Consider the following 20,762-nt stretch of genomic DNA (forward strand, 5'->3'; position numbering starts at 1 on the left):
GAGAGAAAATAATTTAACACGCCTTTTTTTGTCATGACATTTAGCAAGTTTTCCTTTGTACTTAGGAAGTGCAGTTCTGTCTATGGTCTCTGTTTCCCCCAGCAAAATCTTCCAATGTCACCAAGGTCCAAGTTCCAAACTGAAAAAGCCTATATATGAACAAGTTTTGTTCAAATCCAACCATCTATTTTGTAGATATAAACTTTTAGAACCTACAACACTCCCTATGTTTGAAAATTTATATAATAAAGTATATAGGCACAAGACCACATCCCCTATTAGGAGCTGACATTTTGCCCGGAAATCATGAAAGATGGTAGAGCTATAGGCAATAAACTATTGCGCTGGTTTGCAGTAAAAGTTTGTCCGCATGTAGTTTGGAAGATTTCACCAATTTTAGACTTGCTTCCATTTCGTTTGCGTGCTGCATCCATAGATGGTATGTACCAAAGTTTGTGTTGATCAAGCTTAAACTGCAGGAGGAGTTATCTAACGCTGGATTTTTGCCTTTGCTGTGACGTAGCAAAAGAACATTGAGTAGGTCCTCTGGACGGGTTCTTCTTTGTTGAAACGTTTTGTCTCTTCTCTGAGAGACTTCTGTTGTCTGAGGAGGTACAGGTAAACTCAGCCTTATAAGCAGTACCTTTGCATAGTGGAAGACTGCTTCTAGAGATATAGTTTCAGTGTGACTTAGAGTTTGGGACTTATAAGTCAAAATGTGAGAAAGGTTTATAGCTTAGAGTTAACTCGGCTGTTCAGATCAGGGTATCCTCAGCCTTGTCTCCGAGATGCTTGTCTCTGATCACAGGGGGACATTCTTCATGGTAGCCAGGATTATCTAATTGCTATCAGAAAATGTCCAATCTAGCTGTGTTGAATCATTCCCATAAATATGTGTCTTTCATCCTGATCTAAAACCACAAATATGAGCTTAGGAGACAAAATAACGGGGCATGATTGTGGAGTCTGTCGTGATCTGCTGTCAGATATTTCTTTCATTGAAATAAAATAACTGAGCTAACCTCTAATGAGCTCAGCTAATATCTTGGTGAGATTAGCTGGCATTTACTTTCTAGTTGGTGCTGAAATATTTATGTAATGCACAGGAATCTGGGGCCACTTGTTAGGAACTTGTAGGGCCCCTGATCACCAGTGAAACCACTCTTTGTCTCTGACTACCTGTGATGCGTCATGTACTGATATTTTCTCATAAGTAAAGCAGGCGGGTTGGGAGCTCAATCAATCGGTGATGTTACTGTCTTATCAAGCAAATAAATAATAATAACTAGACATGTTTTTTACTCATGTATTTGAACACTTTTAAAATGACTTTAACACCTCTATTGCTCCATTACAAAGCACCAACGCGTAATCTACACACATATCGAGTTAATACAATGCATTTTTTGCAGTGTCTTTCACCCTAATCACCCCGCTAGAGGTTCCCTCTGATTCAATATGGCCACTTCTCCAACACACTTATTTTAGACTAAAAGTTGAACTACATTTCTACAGGTACCTCTTAAAAGTTTGAGAAAATTATATAAAAGTTAGATTTTTTTTCCAGACGTTTGAGAGAGCGAGGGAGTGCAATTTGGATAATTATGTAGATTCATTACACATAGCGAACTGTTTCAAGCCATTATTTCTTGTCATTTTAATCATTATGGCTAACAGATGATTGAAACCTAGATGTCGGTGTCTCGGAAAATTAAAACAAAACATCAATAAAATGAACATATTTTAAAGAGAAATGTCAGGTTTCTGAAAAGTATGTTCCTTTCCATGCTCTCAGTACCTGCATGTAACTTTAAACTTCTGCATGAATTACTGCATTAATGTGGCTTGGCCTGGAGGTGATCAGCTTAGGGTTCCTCTGGGGAAGCCCCGGTTGCTTTGATAGCGGCCTTCGGGTCATCTGCATTGTTGGTTCTGATATTTCTCATCTTCCTGGTTCTGATGTCTCTCACCTTCCTCTTGACAATCCCCAAAGGATACACTATGGGGTTCAGGTCTGGTCAGTTTGCTGGCCCGTCAAGCAATGTAACACCATGTTCAACAAGTGTCATACCTGAGGTCAGGCCAGCTGACCAGGCCCAGCCATGCCTGGGCTAGATGTTAGAATTATTTTTGGCTGCTCCGTTAATCAGGGGATCGCCACATCAAGTCATTACAATGGGTCATGAAAATCTGAGCTGCAGCCAGACAACCACAGAGATGCTTAATGGACCCTAATGGGTGGGTGGAGATAAGACATTCAAGGTGCACAGGCTAGATGGTTTAGCAGATAACAGAGTGGACTAGAAGGGGTGAATTAGGCATAAGCTGCTGTATGAGCTACGTCTTACTACCATTAACTCTTTGTTTTCCTTTCCAATGAATATTAAACCATTGACAAATGCTCCTGTGTAATTTCTGACTACTTCCTGTCCTCTCAATCCACAGCCAGTTGTGGCAAATGGCTGCTCATCCTGCTTCTGGTTCAGGACTTTTCCTTCCCTCAGTCACCACATGCTTGATTACAAGAAGAAATTGTTTCAAACTGAATGACTTGATGGAAATGACTGTTGTCAGTTTGATAGATCTTTATCAATTGTTATCAAATAATTAAGCTAATTTAAGTACACTGTAATATAATTTGGGTTAATTTGTACTGAATGTAATTGGGTCTGAATGTAACCTGATGAAGGAATTGTTTGGGAATGTGCTGGGCCGATTTGAATTTGGTCCAAATTTTGATTTCCGTATAACTGGATATGCAGTGGGTCTGATGGTCTGGTAAAGTGCCTTAAGATGACATATGATGTGAACTGAATGGAATTGTATTAAACTGGCCTGCGGCGTAATAATGCAAAAATTGTTTCGTTTTTGCAAAGGCTGGAGCAGAAACGTAATTTACCCTTTTTAAATATAGAAGATACATTTTGTTAGCTTTCAAGCCACACTTTCATCTATAAATCCTTGTACTTCAGTGTCGTAGATTTTTGTGCTGACAGTTTTTCAGCAGCGTGGCAAACCCAAAAAAAAGAAGATATTTTGTCCCAAGGAATTCAAAGTATTTCCCCCATTCATTCACACTGATTCATTCACACATAAGTAACGCCTAATCCTACCTCTTCATCAGTTTTCTGCATTGGGAGGTAAATACCGAGATGGTACGACAACAACATTGCTCGCTCCACAACAATGACCATAGCATAGGTGGTTTAACATGAAACCGCCATCCTGGTAGGTCAGGGTGAGGGAAAGAGTTAGTGCAACATGAGAGATGCTGGTTTCTTACCCCATACTTGCATTGACGGGAGGATGTTCCATACTGGAAGCGGCACTGCTCGTCAGCATCGTACACCTGCCCCGGGGCCACGGTTGGATACGGGAAATCTCGTTTTGGAGGCTCGTTGTCCAGACACGTTCCCCGACCTGAGCTGTCAAAAAGACAAACATACATTAGGACTGTTTCTAACACAAAGGAGCCTTGGATGCAGCCAGCCTGGGATCCAGCACAGCTCATCTGGTGCTGTTTGACTCATGGGCTTTAACTACCAAACTACCACAGTAGGAAGCTTGTCAGAGGTCCAAAATAATATGTCATTAATGTTGATATTACACGCTGACACCTAATAATCAAAAGGGAGAGAAGCACAAACAGGAAGGTTTTCGCCGGAGGCAGCAGGAAAGAGCTGACCAGCCCTCTCTGATTACACGGCTCTTTGATACAGTAATGTGGTTCTGTATGTCTCTGCTTGGACCGTATCCATGGAGGAACCAATAAAACGGCAGCGCAGGTACTACTGTGGCTAGAGTGGGTTCCCAGTTGTGTGCTGACTCTGGGCATTATGTTCAGTCTGTTTTTCATGCGATAATACTTGGGCTAACAAAAACAGAAACACACACACACAGGAAGATAACCTCTGCTAACACGGGTTGTCTAACATTTTATGCTAATAATGTGTAGATGCCTCTCTTTTCAGGCAATAGCTACATGATATTGGCTTGTTTGATGCCTCCTTTAACTACTCCATCAATCAAAATTAACCAGTATTTGCAGACATAACCCGTTCTACTCAGCAAGGGGGGAGTGGAGTGGTTCCCATCCTCCCTAAGAAAGAGTTGGCCTGGTGACAACAACAAGGTGAGTGCTGAATCGCGGCACAGCAGACCAGAACATGGCCCTGCAGAACGAAGGAAGAAGACATCTGAAGATTTAAATTAAAAGAATCAACACGTTTTAATGGTTTTTACGCGACGGGCGAAAAGAGAGTTGAGCAAAAGTATGAAGTAGAAGAAAAAGTATATGTGGTTTTCAAAATGTTTACTAAGCAAAATAAATATCAATCTATCAACCTTTAGAATACCACTAGTTAGTGAATAAGCTCCTCCTGAGAGGAATTTGATCTCGTTGTAAATCCAGCTGTCCTGTGAAGGCCTCGGAGGTTTGTTAGAGAACATTGAGGAACAAACAGCCTCATGGAGACCGAGGAACACAGCAGACGGGTTTAACCCTGAACCACAGAGCTCTGTTCAGTCCATCATCTGAAATGCAGAGAAAATGTTACAACCACAAACCTATCAAGACATACGTAGCTGACAGGCCAGGCAAGGACAGCATTAATCAGAGAATCAGACAACTAACTCTGGAGGTGCTTATAGATCCACAGCTCAGGTGGGAAAATATGCCAACAGGACTACTATTCAAAGTCCAGACTTCATCTGATTAGCTGGACTATTTACTCCACTTTACAATTGTCTACTACTTTGTGTCGTCATATATACAATCTTTGTATAACACGCTTATGTTTGTTGTAGTGAAGAGACATAATTTAATCAAGTCCAGGGCTACCCACTTTTGCAAGGCACTGTACACCATGCATGCTATTCTGTTTATCCCTAAGAAGGTAATAAAACGTGAAACGAGCCCAAACGTATTTCATTTCAAAACGCCACCGACAGACCGGAGAACAAGTCATCATCTTGTCTCTTGAGGTAAGCTCCCATCAGTGAGAGAGGCAGACAAACCAGTCTTTGAGGACCACAGACTCATACGAGGCTAACCACACTATTTATTGACTTGGAGAGAGAGACAAAATAATCAGAGCTTCGACATGGCCGCTACTATCTGACATCGTCGCCAGGGCTTCCTGTCTGCTGTATACGGCCAAATTCATTAAGCTAAGCAGAGATATCCTCTTAAGAGCGGGATTGTCAGCTATCCATGGACTCACGCAGCGCTCATTCATGTCACTACAGAGAGGATCCAGGCAGTTTTGGGCCAGCGGCATAATTCATTCGGCAGCAATTGTGGAGTAACAAAAAAAAAGCCCCGCTAAGAAAAAAAACATAAGGATAAAACTGAATTCAATAGACTTCCTGGCCATGGGGATTTATAACAAACTGGCATGCAAACCGGGAGAATATATGATTCCTGAAATGCGAGTAAGCGTATTGGAAAACCATCCTTTAAAAAAAACGCCAAACAAAGCACCACTTAACATTCAAGCAAGACAGCGAATCTAGGCCAGTATCTCAGCCAGAGTTGTTTACTCGGCAGAAAGAGGCCTGTGCAGCGTCCAAGACTCTGGTTGAAAGAGAGAACGGGAGGGTAATTAGAATTTACGCAGAGAACTCCCTTGCATTGTGCTGAAAAAGAATCAACAATAAAACCAAACACCTAAAAACAAACTCATATAAGGCAAAGGTATGGCACAATCTAAGCAGAAATCCATTCCCCCTTAAGACAAAGTTTAAAAACTTGTTCTGCTTTTTGTTCGAGCACAACCACCACCATCATCTCTCTCACGTCCCCCGGTGGGAAACTGGCACCTGATGCTATCATTTCTGTCCCGAGCGCCGTTCAATGACCCTCCACTAACAGCTTTCAGCCGGAAACATCATGTGACAGCCGTAGCAGCCATTATCCGCTTTCTTGGAGCACCTTGCTAGCTCAACAAGAGACACAGACACTCAGTGACGAGCCATAGCTGAGACGGGAACACAGGAGCGTCAGTAATAGATGAAAGAAACGCTGCCAGTGTCTGTGTCTACAGTTAGAAGCTGTTAATAAAAGAGGGGTTTTGCTGATCCTTCTTTCTGGTAGGCTTGCTGGTGTGCGTTGCATAACCGCGCGGCTGCATAAAGAAAGTGAGCCTTAGCTCAAGGTCACAAGCGTATAGTGGGGACATTCTCTCTTATTGCAAACCTTCCCACAGTGATAGACGTCAATGGCTTTGCTTCTTATATTTTGTTAAATTCCTTCAAACAGGGATATGATGTCCTCTCTTTGGGGCGATTTTAGCCTACTTCATGTGGTCAGACAGGTTCTATTTAGGTGATTTCTTTATTTTACAGGCCAGATGGTCGTGAGCCCTGGGTGTGGTTTGCGTGGCAGAACCAAAAAAAGTGTCCGATCACACTTTTTCATGGCATTGTAAGACAAAAACGATCTTCTTTTCCAGCTCAAAATGCTGGCTTTCTAAAACAAACCTCGTAGACATTAAACAGGGTTGTTGTGATTAATGGCACATGTTTTTTTGTTTGTTTTTTTTTTTGTCAGATCCGATACAGGAGAAAACTGTGACAGCTACGATTTTGTCTCGTTGAAGTGGAAGTCTGTCCGCTTCCCAGACGAAGCATGTGGCATCGTCTGGTAAAATAGATCAAAGTAATTATTAGGACTGTCTACACAGACTGTCTTGTGTATATATACAGTGTATATACAGGATATGTGTGTATATTCCACAGTGACTTAAAACCAGAACATAAAATGAGACCTTGCTTTGAAAAACATTTAATGTTGTAATCACATCCGGCTGGTTTTCGGTTTGAACGTCCCTGTTCCGAAAAACATTTCTGTGATCACTATAGGCTCCCTATGTAGGCAAAACATAGTCATCGTATCAACGGCTTTCAATTTAGAAGTTGTTGCTGTGTGAAGACAACCAATAGTTAGTTATCTGCCATGTTCAAGTCTTATTAAAATGAAAGGTCACTGGGCTGCGTTGACATAGTTTTGCAGTTTGTGTTGTTTCATTGCATCCTCTTGCAGGCATGAGAGCAACCAAACTGAAGCAGGATGACAATTATTACACCCCTTGTGAACATTATGATGAATTTTGTGTTAGCAGGAATCCTCTGAGCCAGTCACATAGTGTCAGCTCATTGTATTCAGGCATCTAAACTTGGTGAAAGCTAAAGTTGTGCTAGTGAATGGGAAAGAAAGGGGATTTATGTGACTTTGAACATGCCGTTGTCTGATTATTTCAGAAACTGCTATGGAGATTTTCGCACACAACTGTCTCATTTGAAAAAGGAGACGGTGTCCGGTGAGCATCGGCTGCATTGATGGAAATGCTTAGTTTACGTCAGAGGTCAGAGGAGAATTGGGAGATTTGGTTCGGAACGACAGAAAGAGGCAACAACAGCTCATATAACCTTTCCAAGGCGTGGGGGATACAGTCGTTGATTGCACCACATATCAACCCTTAAAGCTGGTGAACTAGAGCAGCAGAAGAACAAACTGGGTGTGACTCCTGTACGCTAAGAACAAGAAACCACAGACGCCATTCACACAGGACCAGGAAGATCGGACAGTAGCAGGTTATAGAAGAGTTGTCTGGTCCGATCAGAATTTATTTCACCTGCGACCATCAGATAGCTTCCACCATCACTTCATCATGTCAAGAAGGACCACAATCTCTGAGGAATGTTTCTGAAAACCACAAAGAATTGAGGCTGTTCTGAAGGGGGTAGCTAGTGTTCTACTATTAAGGTGTCCCGTGTGTGTGGGACTGATGAGGCGATCTTCACCATGAAAAACCGCACGGGCTCCAAAGGGATCTACCTACTAATGTAATGGCGCAGAACTGGAAAGTACTCAGATGTCATTGGACAGCCAGGGGGAGGTCTGGCAGCCGTCTGTTACAGGTTGGTAGAGAGAAAGCGGGGAAGACCTAATGTGGAACGCTAGGGGCGGCCAAAGGCAGCAGGTTGTAAACCGAGACATCTGGGAGGCAGGCAGGAAAGCATTCAAGCACCTTTTCCTCTTCGGCTCCTATACGCACACATTCAGGCGAACGCGAGCACACTCAGACAGTCCCACGGGGGGGGGGAGCGACCATCATCCACTTACTCGAGAAAGCTGGTGATGTAGTCTTTGCTGCAGGCGGACCAGGAGAACGGGTTGGTGTTGGCCGTTATGTGAGCGGCCATCAGCTTGGCTGTTTCATGGCCTTTGGTGCCGCAGGCGTTGCCGATCCCATCGTGGTTCATCCCAAAACTGAAACACACAAACAGGAAGGGGCATTAATGCAGCCGGGAATGGTGATCTGCCGGTCTGGAAGGGCCTTAGCATTTTATTCTCATTTTTTTATTTTTTTTTCGCTCGGCTTTAACAGCTCAGAGAGAAGCTCCGGGTTTGCCGACAGAGGGATATCCACCTCAGTGGGTCTGGCTGTAAACAGAGAGCTCTGCGGCTCTGAAACAGCTGTGTGACGGGGGTCAGGGGTCAAACCCTGTCTGGGCGCTCGGCGGTAACAAAAAAGTTCTAATCACCGCTCGGATGCCTGCCTGTCAATCAGCGCCTGCAGGTCTGAGCAGGTCGCCGGGGAGAGCCACCGCCGGCTACAGCGAGGGCCCAGGAATCCTTTGGATGTGAGAACAGAGAGAGCCTCCAACAGCTCCCAACTTTGGTGTTCAGATGTGAAAGAATTTATGTTGCTTTGAGAAAAAATACGTCGAAAAGCCCTATCTGTCTGGAAAGAAAATTTAATGATAAAGCAGGATGTCAAATCGCACTTTTCCTTCTGCTGCCGGAGCACAAATCAGGTCTAATGTACATAGCAAACCCAACCACACCGCGCAGTCTGAAGCTGTTTTTCTAAGCTTGGCGTTTATGACATTTTACCCCGCTCTGGAAATAAATCAGGCTGGTTGAAGCCCCGCTGCTGCGCGTGTTTTTTTTTATACATCCTCCAGAAGCGGAGACTATTTTTACAACTGCCCCCACAACAGAGGCAGACACGAGACATAATAAAGGAAATCGCCATCTTGCTGAACTCTCTGGAGAGGGGGGGATACGTAGACTAATACATCATCATTATTCTTTGTTTTATGTTCGGAAAGAAAGAAGCCGAGATACGAGGAAGATATGATTCAGAACGTCTGCAGGGGTAGGAGGAAGAGCCGCGTGCGAGTCTGGCCGACCGAGGCAGGAGGCGGCGTTTGTGTAGGAGCGAGTCGGAGTTGTGAAAGGGATCAAAGGTTTTAAGGATGACCTGAAGCGAGTTTCAGCTGACCGACAGTCTCGAAACCTGACTCCCGCTCCAAACGCACACAACACACAGCCTCATGAAGTCCTATTTAAATCCCGTCTGTCACAAGTCATGCAGTGAACGCCGCAAACGAGCGAAGGAAGGCGCTCGGGTCAGATGAGAACAAAATCAAACGTATTTTATGCCCTACATAGTACAAAACTGTAGCTCCATGCCTTCAGATAAACATGGGGGGGGGGGGCAGCATCTTGCTGCGGGAACGCTTTGCTTCTCCAGGGACGAAGAGGATCATGGGAAGAGACCCGGGACAGTTCTAGTAGAAAACCACTTCAACACACTTTACGATTTAATTCTACTCTAAATTAGTTTATTACATACATAATTTATTTATCTATTTCTTACAGTTTCTAGGACAGGAAACGGTTAAAATCGTCGGGCCTGACTCAGTAAAGTTCCTGCGGAACATAAAGAACGCCATCATGACATCAGCTAACGTAGGACAGCACAGTCACGCAGATTCACATCAAATAAATTGAAGTGCGTCGTTGAGACTCGACAAAATGAGGAAAAATGGGTGGGGTAAGAACACCTCTGCAAGGCACTTTACAAGATACGCCAGCAGGTAAACGCTACGCTTTTTTTTTTTTTTTATGAAACTTTCTCCTATTTCTAAGCAGTAAAATTAAACCCTGAGACCATTCAGTGAACTCAAGGTCAGGGGGTGCTTCTGTGCACTGGCTTTGATTTAGAAGGGACAACAATCCTTGGGTTGTCAGAACCTCGTGGGGGTGGCAGCACCATGCTGTGGGGATATTTTTCCTCAGCAGAGGCAGGGAAGCTGGTCAGAGTTGATGGGAAGATGGATGGAGTTAAATAGAGGTCAGGCACAGAAGAGAAGATGTTAAAGGCTGCAAAAGACTGGGGCAGATGTTCGCCTTTCAGCAGGAAAATGACCCAAAACATACAACGGAGCTGCAGCGGAAGGATTTAAGCCAAAAGATATTGATAAATTAGAATGGGTCAGTCAATGTATCTATGGTAAGAATCTATGGCAAGATTTCAAAAAACTGTTTTGCAATCAGAAAGGGGTTATTGTGATTGGCAGTTTTGCATAAAAGAACTTGAAACTGCATTTTATACATCCTGCTATGCAAATCTAAACCCTCTAGAAAGCTAATATTTCCTTAAGATGGCAAATGGGGAGATTTTGGCATGCACTGTGAGCCAAAGTCCAGGACAAAATGAAATCTGCACCTTATGTTTGGGCAAGATGAAAAATCAAGGGGAGCCCCAAGCAGCTGTATTTGCCTGTACTAAATTTCATCACAATCCATCAAACTCCTTCTGGGGTATTTCTTTAAAAAGAAAAACACAACTGCCAACCTCATGGTGTTTGTTGCAGCCTGAAGAACAACGCCGGTTCATGAGATGCTGTGGGCGATCCGTTAAACGCCCAGTTCAGGACCTCAGGACAGCTAGACATTGAGGGGGGGCAAGACTAAAGTGGACTATGTAAAGGCCATTTCATGAACCTTTAATCCGCCATTGTCTTTACATTGTGTGGTTATGTACACAGCAACAAGTGATTGTCTGTTAGAAGACAGACAGGTAGGAAACTGTGGATCTGCAAATGTGTTCCTGTGTAAATCAGGAATGAAGCATGTGAAGTGTTTTTTGGTCAGGATCCCTAAGTGATACTGAAATAAGGAAGCACGAGGATGATTAAAACAGTGTTGATCATCTTCCAAATATTTTGGGCTTCATTTTGATATCAGATGTCTACCCGGACCAGGAATGCTTTACATGTTATTTTCATATTTTGTGTTTCACACCGGAGGCTCAACGGTGGCGCACAGCTTCCTGACTCCATTCCCAGTGTAAGAAAAAAAAATCATTGGATTCTGTGTAAATAACTGCCCCATGTAAACGTGATGCCAGTTTAAAGGTTTGTTTTTATTTATCCATTCATTCATTGCTTTGTGAAAGGGACAATTCATGAATTTCAGGTGGCATAATGACGGCGTGAGGATGTTGCTTAAGGTGCCGTGGTGGATTAGTGCCAGTCAGGTGTTCGTATATGCCAATGTTCCAACTAATGCTACTGCCTTATGTACAGATGAGTGTGTAGGCTGACAGACTCGGTAAACAGCATCATTTGCACCTCAACCAACCCTGCACGAAGCTCGCTTAGGTTCTTCTCTAGTCTGAGGAATCATTGGTGCCTTAGTTTATATGGCAATGGGTGAACATCTATACTTTTACTGCGTCTTCTTGTTGTTTTGTCTGTTTTTTTTACTATGGACATTGTTTGTGTCTGAATAAAAGTCTTGGATTCATTGATGAATGCAATGTAAATATGACAGATTATAGCCAGAGCTAATTTCCATCTCTAGTCTCTCAGCAAATAAAGACACCCACACAAAACAACAATAAACAGCAACAAAAATAACAGAAGAATACTAAGATCTAAACAATGGTTATTTAAATACAAAATGACACCAGATATACACATATATTTATCTATCCATGTCATATATACCTATATACAATACTAAAATGTATCAGCTAATCTACAAATTATCCAGGTGGTGATGCCAGCACATATCACCACAATTGACTTTTAATCAGTAACTGGACATTAATCTAAGTTCATAAAAAACACACACATTAAAAGTAATCAATCTTCTAAGTTTAGAAACAGTTCATAAAACAGATTTTGCATAAGCCACTATGTCGTGTGGAGTCCGCTTTGGTCCTGTCCCGTCTCCGACCAGCTAATCTGGATTTATACAAAATGAAGACGACAAGAGAATGATCTGGTGTAGCTAAGATATTAAATGCTTACGTCACTTAAAACCGCTCAAACTAATCCTTTAAACTCCTCAAGTGTCCAAACAAGACATTCTGTTCATGAACAGTTTCGCTTATTGGTGTCCAAGATGAAATAATGTAGGCGTTACATTATATCACCGTCAGGGTGTGAATGTGTGAATGACTGATTGTAGTGTAAAACAGTTTAGGGTCGTCAGACTAGTTAAAGCACTCTACAAGTAAAAGCCATTTACCATTTACCGTATGATAGAACATGTAGTTTGTAATAGAGTAACACAAAATTGGCATGATGCAGGAATTACTTTAGAAGGAAGGGAAGGAGATACTTGAGTTGCTTAGGTACCACAGGATGTGTGACTGAAGTCTACCTGAAGGCAACTTGGTCAATTAGGAAAAAAAGGCTTTATGTGTAGAATGACAAAAAAAATAAAACAGAAAGAGACAGAACAAAGTCATGGCGTCAGCATGTCTTCTGCTTTTATTTTCACCTGTTGTTTTCTTCTATAGTGAGATGGTCTTTGCAATTATCTCCACCTGACTTTTAAAGGGATTTGCTTATTATGTCCTTTCTACTGTTGGTTAATGTAATTCTGGAGGGCTTTCACATTCTGCGTTTCTCGTATCTCTTGAAGTTATGCAATGAAACCCGCCGTAATACAACAACTAAGTTTAATTTACCTCTAGTTAACTAACCTAAAATTAACCATGTTTAGGTGTGTTTGTGTTCCGCTGTGGATTGCACATATTATCTAGAGGATTTCCATCAATCAACCTGACAAGTTATGGACTTACATTTCTTTCCATGCTGCTTTAAATGGCAGAGCAATTCAACGTGGCACTCTGTTTCTTGCGTAATCTGGAGGAAGCTTAGAGAAGCAACTGTTGCTGTTCATCAGTCTGGTAAGGCCTAAATGGACATTTCTAAGCTATTTTAAGTCCAGCACTCCACAGTGAGAAAAATGATTTCCTCCGGAAAAATTTTTTTTAGATGTTTATATATGGCAGCAAGGCTACTGGGTCTATGAATGAAGGCAAAGACTTCAGGAAGTGTCCCATGGTCACGATGAGACCTAAGCAGATAGGTTTGGCTGTGATGCGCAAAAAAAAAAACGTGTTTGGAGATACCTAAACCAGGTAAGTCAGCCCAAACACCTCCTGCCAGCTCTGAACCAGGGTGGTGTAGTGAAGCAATGATTGTTTGGGCTGGCTCTGAGTACAATGTTACCTGAGTGCGACTTTTCAGAGACGAATGAGCCATACCTCCTTAACGGCGATCTGACAGACTGATAAAGTCATACAGAAATATTAACACTGCGACTTACTGCTGCAATCGGCAGCTCAACAATCTATTTAATTCAAGACCATTCAGGCAATTGGCTTTAAAAGATGGCCAGCAAAAGTATGATAATCAGCAGACCCTGCCCACTTTAAAGCAGAGGTAGGTAGTAACTAGTGAAATTTACCTAGTTTTATTTACTTAATAACTTTTTTGAATAAAATGTACTCCTGGAAATACTTTTAATGCACTGTACTTTTTTAATTAAATGAGTAATATTGTTTTAATGTAACACTACGCTTACTTTAGTACAAGTTCTGGCTACTCTATTCACCTCGAGTTACTTCACAGAATGAAGAAAAAGGATGTTTTAACCAAAAATGCGTCCGATGCAAACCTACTGAGTTTGTGTTTAATGGAGTGATTTGTTTATGAACACAAGCTTCATTTTTCTCGCATTACCTTCTATTTGCTGAGCCAGCTGCGTCATTCAGAGGTTAAGTAAATGTACACTAAATAGTCTAAATTATCATTGGTGGTACTTTGCATTGCTTTAAGAAAAATGTATTACCTTCTGAACGTATTAGTTTCAAAAGCTCTATGTTGTAAAAAACAAAATAGAGTTTGAAATGTGTGTTTTATTGCTTTGTAGCCCTGTTTATTTTTCTCAGTTTTTATTTTATCTGACATGTCGGATTACATGATTTTTGTATCCAAATCATTAATTCACCAACTCATCAAATAAAGGATTAAATCAGATAATATGGTCAACAGTTACTCAGTACTTGAGTGAACTTTTTGCTAAATACGTCCTGAATGACTTTTATGCATGAATACATTACACCTCTACTTAAGTAAAAATATATTAAGTAAAAAGTTTTGCTGCTCCTCGTTGAGTACAGCTGTTAGCTACTTTACCCACCTCTCTCTAAAAGCGCTAATAATGAGGTAAAGGAAGCAGGTACCATAGGTGCTGAATTTTATGATGTAAAAACATTAGAAAGACAAAGACAACTAACATTCAATAGGACAATTTTTGTATATCTGAAACACTGTTTAAGATCAAATGTCAACATTTAGCAACGTACCTTCAATACAGACCATAAACCATTAGTAAAAGTGCACACAGAAACAGAAATGTTCAATATTTTCTTAAGATGTTATTTTTCGTAGAAAGCCACACAATTATCATCTAAGACCTGACACTAAAAGCTGCAAAATCTTCAATCCTAAAGAGTCGCTTGCGAGCCGGACTATTCCGTGCAATGGGATTTGTCTGCATTTTGCATCACGGAGTAACGTTAAACCCAATATTTCATGTAAGTATCTCCTTGTAAAAAGCCTTAAAACTCACTTGTGGCCTATCTCGTGTGCGATGGTGAAAGCCGAGCCAAGGCCGATGTCTTCATTGATGCTGCAGCTTCTCTCCGGCTCGCACATTCCAGCCACGGAGGCCAAGCCTACAGATCCACACACACGCGAGACAGACAGACAGACATACAAACACGGGGTCAAGGCAGAGCATTTCTTTGGAGACACGGTCATAAAAACGGGCGATTCCTCACCGGGCACAAATGTAGATACAGGATGGGGATTTCAGTTTGAAATCATCTGTAAAGCTGACCGGTTTTAAAAATGACTCTCAGGAAATGTCTAGACAGGGGGAGGGATTTGCACATAAAGGTTTGTGTTATTATGGGGGATTGCCTACAAAGGTAGGGAGTGCTAGAACCCCTCACTAGCGCCGAGCCCCAGCAGAAAGCCGTCAGACGGTATCTCTGTTTTCCTCATAGAGGGGCTTTAAAGTGAAAACCGCTCCACAATCCAGGTGTCGCAGGTCCTTTTTTCCCCCCAAACCCTGACAGGCCAGATAAGGAGACCGCTGGCAATTCTTCACAGATTACATCTACCGGCCTGAGAGGGGATCATATAACAGCACAAAGCAGGTGTGTGTCTGGTGGAGGGTGTGTGCGTGACTTAAAGTGTAAAAGCTCCCTTTGGCTAAACCCAGCGCTCACTTTTCTACGGTATGTTTGTATTTTTTAGAAAGTAGTGCTACTCTGTGACTGCAGCACCTGCTCGGGTGTAATTTAAAGGGACTTGAGTCTTATTTCCACTCAAGAATAATAGGAAGCTAAAGACTTTGCAGCAAGTCAGGATACAAGGGAATAAATAACTGAGTGAAATGAGAGGCGGTCACATGAAGGCACACTGTGGAGAAGAGTGGATAATATAGCTTAGCTTTATTTTTTTTGTATTTTGTGCCCTGCTTCTGCTTTTATTTTCTGCTCTCTCTCATACTCTCACCTGCTGTGCCTTGGAAAATCATTCATACCTCCTGAATTATGTTTCAACCCCAAAACACCGATGTACTTTAATACTTTTTCATCTGAAAGACCAACACAAACCAGCACATGACTGGGAAGGGGAATAGAAATTTTAAACGGCCTTCGATTTATTTATTTTTTTTCAAATTAAAATCTGAAAATTGTGACAGTCGTTTGTATTCAACTTTCTGTAATCCTGTAATACCCCCCCCCCACCCACCAATTAAAGTTAAAGTTCACCTGTACGTAACTTAATCTCAGTCTAAAAGCAGCTGCTCTGTGAAGCTCTCAGACGTTAATCAGAGAACATTAGCGCACAAAGAGCATCGTGAAGCTCAAGGAACGGAGCAGACAGTTCAGGGAGGAGGTTGTGGAGGAGCCAGTGTTGAGCTAGGCCTTAAATCCATGTCCCAAGCTTGGAACATTTCACAGATTACACCTATGCAATGTAATCATCAAAGAGAGCATGGCACGGCTGCAAACCAACAATGGCACGGCTGCTCGCCCAAACTGACCCGCCGGGCCGTCACAATCAGCTTTAATTGCTACGTTTGTGCACACAAGCAAGGACTTCGGTTCAATTTTGCTCTCAACGAAGACATTTGAAGTACGAATTAAGCAAGAAAGGATCATCAACGCGCAAAAACAAGAGCGTGAAGTGTTAAGGTTGCTGTCTATAGTGCCAGGGAGAAGCAGCCAAAAGGCCCATTGTAACCTTGGAGGAGCTGCCGAGGTCCCCAGCTCAGGTGGGACAATCTGTCGACAGATGGATATTAGTTGTGCCCTCTACTACGTCCTTTATGGAAAAGGGGCAAGAAGAAAGCTGCAGTTGAAAGAAAGGCGTAACAACTTTGGCGTGTTCCCTCTACAGCCATGCTGTGGACACAGCAGACATGTTAATGAAGGCGCTCTGGTCAGATCAAACCAAAACTGAACTTTTTGTAAAATGCCAAAAGGCTAATTACCCCTACCAAACCATGTCATTGGTAAAAAAAATAAAAATAAAAATAGTGGTGGCAGCATTACGATGTGGAGATCTTTTACTTTTACAGTGACCGCGAAACTGTTCAGAGCTGATGGGAAGCTGGATGGAGCTAACACAGAGAAATCCTAGAAGAAAATGTTGTAGTGACTTGAGACTGGAGCAGAGGTTAACTTTCCAACAGGACAATGTCCCAACCACTTGCCCCCTCGCCCCCTCGCGCCCCCCCCCCCCCAGAGGCACAAGGGTTTAGATCAAATAACATCAATAACATGTGTTAGAATGGCCTTGCCAAAGTCCAGACTGCCAAAACTTCAATTTTGACAGATTCCTTCCATCCAATCTGACTGAGCGGGACCTATTTTGCAAAGATTAATGAGCAAAAAAATAATAATAAAAAAAATCTGTAGATGTGCAAGAGCTACCACAAAAATTGGCTAAATAAAGTTGCTATGGTATTTTTCAGATTTCTACTTATCAAAGCCTTGCATCTTGCTTTTCCCTGATTCACAATTATTTGCTATTTTCTGTCGGTCAATCACATAAAATCCCAATAAAAGACAATTAGCTTTGGCGGTCGTCATGTGGCAAAATGAGGAAAAGATACGGGCAAATAAAGGAAGAGCTCAGTCCCAAAGTTTGGAATGGGCTTAAATGCTGTTTCACATTTTCGTGCAGAGCCTAAAAGAACTCTCTGCTTAAGGTGGCTTGGCTTTAAGCAGCCGCTTCGCTAAGAGGCTAAAACAAGAATAGACTCGCAAATCAGGAGGCTACTGAAACCATTACCGCAGGGAAAGAGGAAGCCTCAAGGTGAAGAAAAAAAGGGAGGGAGGGAGGGAAAGGAAGGAGTGTGGCTACTCTACGATTAGCCTGAGAATGTTTGTGTGCGTCGGGGTTGGGCAGAGGGGGATGAGAGTGTGTTGAGTGCAAACACACACACCGCATTGAAAGCTGTTTTCTTAACACCAGGGCGTACTGTGCATTATCTCCCGGGCCCGTGATTACTCGGCGACCCTAAAGGTCTGCCGATCTGACCTCTGAGCATGATCCCCGACGAGGAGAGGGAGGCAGAGAAAAGGGGGAGGAGAAGAAGGGGGGGGGGGGAGAAGCAAGGAAGCCGAGCAGATGCCAGGGCAATTAAAGCGACCGGGGGAATGTGACGAATGCGGTCAATCTGTCAAAGCCCTCCTCGGGTCACGATGTTACCTCAGAGATATACTGTGGAGCCTGCGGGGCCTTGGCCAAGATAAAACGGGAAGAGATGGACAAGGAGGAGGTCCACGATAGAGTCCATCAGAGACGCAGGTTCTGCTTGACGTCCTTTCCCACCCAACCCCCCCCCCCCTAACCACCAACATCAGCAAAAGCTGGTTATCACCCCTGCTATCTCCCTCCTTTATTCTCTAACACTCCCTGTAATCTTCCTTTTCCCCTTCCATTTTCCTTTCAACTCCGCCCCCTCTTCTTGCAATACATTTCCCTTTCCTACCTTACTCTAACAAGCCCACCGACCGCCCCCCCCTACCCCCTGGCCTCCATGAAAGCGGCCAGTGGAAGTGTAAACACCTTAGGCAAACCAAGGTTAGAGCTGAAGGACAGACACGGAGGTGTTTTTTTTTTCAAACTGGAGGCCCTAAGAGGAGCTGACCACAACTCATCCAGTTTCAGGGCTCCTGTCCTCAGCCAATAAGCAGGGGGCCGCCGAGGAGCTGTAATAACACAAATGAAAACATCCTTCTCATTACGTCTCGCAGGAGCCGTCTGGAGTTCTTCTGAGGGAGACGTGGAAGGTTGCTAAATAAGGTTTGTCTGAGGACACGCTGAAGGCTGAATGGGGAAAAAACGAACACCTTTCCCCAAAGACTTGAAAACAGTCGTCAGCGGCGCCGTTAAGAAAACGCGAGCTTTCCTCACCTAAAGTCCCGCACGGCTTGTTCTTGTAGGTGCAGATGTCGTATCTGAAGGGAGGTTTGAAAAGAGAAGAGAGAAAGCACAAATATTAACATCAAATTAACCATTTTCTTTTTACATCTACACGTTTTTTTGTTTTTTTTTTACATCCTCCACTGGCTGATGGCCATTCCATTCTTTCTCGGTTTAATCACACAGTCTGGCCAGATATAATCTCAGCCTTTAGTATAACAATGGTGAAGTCATGACAGGTTTGCTTCTAGAAAAACACCTGGTTGCCTCCTCCGTCCACCACCGCCTGAGCTTTCTGCAAACTTAACTACGGCACTCAAACACGAAGCAGAGTAAACAGAAAGCCTTCAGCTAATCCAATAGAGCAGAGGGACACCCGAAGCCGCTGCGCTGTAACAACACATCATACATCTCAAATGAAGGATCCAATCGTTGCGGAAGCTTTTAATTTATTAAATTCAAGGGCACCACTAAATGGATTTCATCCTCCTTCCATTTTTTTCTAACCCCATCTCTCTTTGTCTTCTTTCCCCACTTGAGATTCGGTCAGAGGCTCCTTCACGACATCTATTTTATTTTGAGTAATTCCCTCAAATTTTGCTTCTTTCTGACCCTGAATGATTAGTCTCCAAGCAAGTAACAAATGCGATCGCATTGCGAGGACTGACGGGGTAACAGGCTGCTACATTTACTCTGTTGAAGATTAGGAGGGAAGGTTTAGCCACCAAAGCTGAAGATTTTAAAAAAGTCAGTCAGTCTTTGTGTGACCAGAACACTGCTGGTTACTTCCGTGTCGTTTTATTCCTGAAGCATATTTTAACCCCTGCTGTTTCACACGTTGCCATGTATGCTGTCCTGAATGTGAAGAAATCAAGCAAACTTGGTAAAAACACAATTTCCAATCACGGGTTTGACGCACTTGTGCCGCTTTTTGATGCGTCCCCCAGTTTGAACAGTACGTGTCCTTTAGGGCTGGGTATCGATTCAAAGTTCAAGAATCAATTCCATTCCGATTCTCAAGACTTAGAATCGATTCTTTTCGATCCGATCCGATCTCAAATTGGATCTTTAGTGTTAAACTTTTTTTTTTGGCTTATACATGAATTACCTGACCGTATATGTATATGTATGGTTAATGATGGCTGATGGACCTAACCCTCTCCATGAATGCTGAGACAGTTGCTTTTCACAAACATGCTGTGGGGCAGAATACACTGACAGGTCCAGGGTAGAAAACACACTCCAGAGAAATCTACAGCTAACACTAACCTGGTGCATTAATAAAAATATGACATTAAAAATTCACCTCCCGGAGTGGAGCGTCAGCCGGAAACTCCTGATCAAACTTTTAAGTTCACAGTGGAAAATGTTTCTTTCTTTTTCTTTTTTTTTAAATCGATCTTTGGTTATATGAATTGACCTTTAAGGATTAATATGAGAATCAATTCAGAATTGGAATTTTTTTTTTTTAACACAGCCTTAGTGTCCATTGGGATGAAGCATGTGGCTTTCATATATGAGGATCAACTCACCATCTAGTCATAAAATTGTATTTACCTGCCTCTAAATGATCGGAAATTGACAAAAATTCATCAGGTCAATCATGCTGTGTAGGGCTGTTAAAAAATAGATTTTCCTTTCTGCAAACATGCTGTATATGTGGTATGTGAGAACTGCAACACTCATTAAATGCGAATGACGGCAATGTTGAAGTGTTATTTACTTGACGCAGCATATCTGGGTATGCCGGCCAATAGTGTCATACGGGTTTTGTTTGAAAGCAGCAAACTGTTTTCAATCAGTTCGATATAACAGCTGAGCTAGGCCATCATATCACTAGGCATTGGTGAATTAATGATATTAGGGTACCCAAGGTTTTTAAAGGGTATGGGATTAAAACCTCAAAATGTCATACAGTTTTTGATGTTTCAAATCCTTTTAATGAGATGATAAGGAGGCCATAGATTGGGAGGAGGCCATAGATTGGGAGTAGGCCATAGATTGGGAGTGCCATAGTGCCTATCAGCAATCGGTGCCTTTAAAACACGCCCGACAAGCAGAAAGGATTACTGGACTTCAGCTATGAATGGTTTTGTCAGAGGGGTTAATGCTCCTGAACAGAACAGACTCAAAAGGGATCGTTGGGTGCCGCTCCT

At 42.6% G+C, this 20,762-nt stretch overlaps 1 protein-coding gene across 1 annotated transcript in view; it reads right to left on the minus strand.

Annotated features, from left to right (window-relative positions):
• adamts6 (ADAM metallopeptidase with thrombospondin type 1 motif, 6) overlaps positions 1 to 20,762 on the minus strand; it is a 91,662-nt gene that overhangs the window by 53,166 nt on the left and 17,734 nt on the right. Inside the window, exons 8-11 of the mRNA XM_012869588.3 lie at positions 18,598 to 18,641; positions 14,729 to 14,834; positions 8,126 to 8,272; positions 3,284 to 3,425 (exon numbers count right to left, since the gene is read on the minus strand). Coding sequence (XP_012725042.2) covers positions 3,284 to 3,425; positions 8,126 to 8,272; positions 14,729 to 14,834; positions 18,598 to 18,641 — 439 coding nt within the window. The remainder of the gene's footprint in view (positions 1 to 3,283; positions 3,426 to 8,125; positions 8,273 to 14,728; positions 14,835 to 18,597; positions 18,642 to 20,762) is intronic.

Source organism: Fundulus heteroclitus, chromosome 8, assembly GCF_011125445.2.
Source record: "Fundulus heteroclitus isolate FHET01 chromosome 8, MU-UCD_Fhet_4.1, whole genome shotgun sequence".
In the NCBI taxonomy this organism is placed as follows: domain Eukaryota; kingdom Metazoa; phylum Chordata; class Actinopteri; order Cyprinodontiformes; family Fundulidae; genus Fundulus; species Fundulus heteroclitus.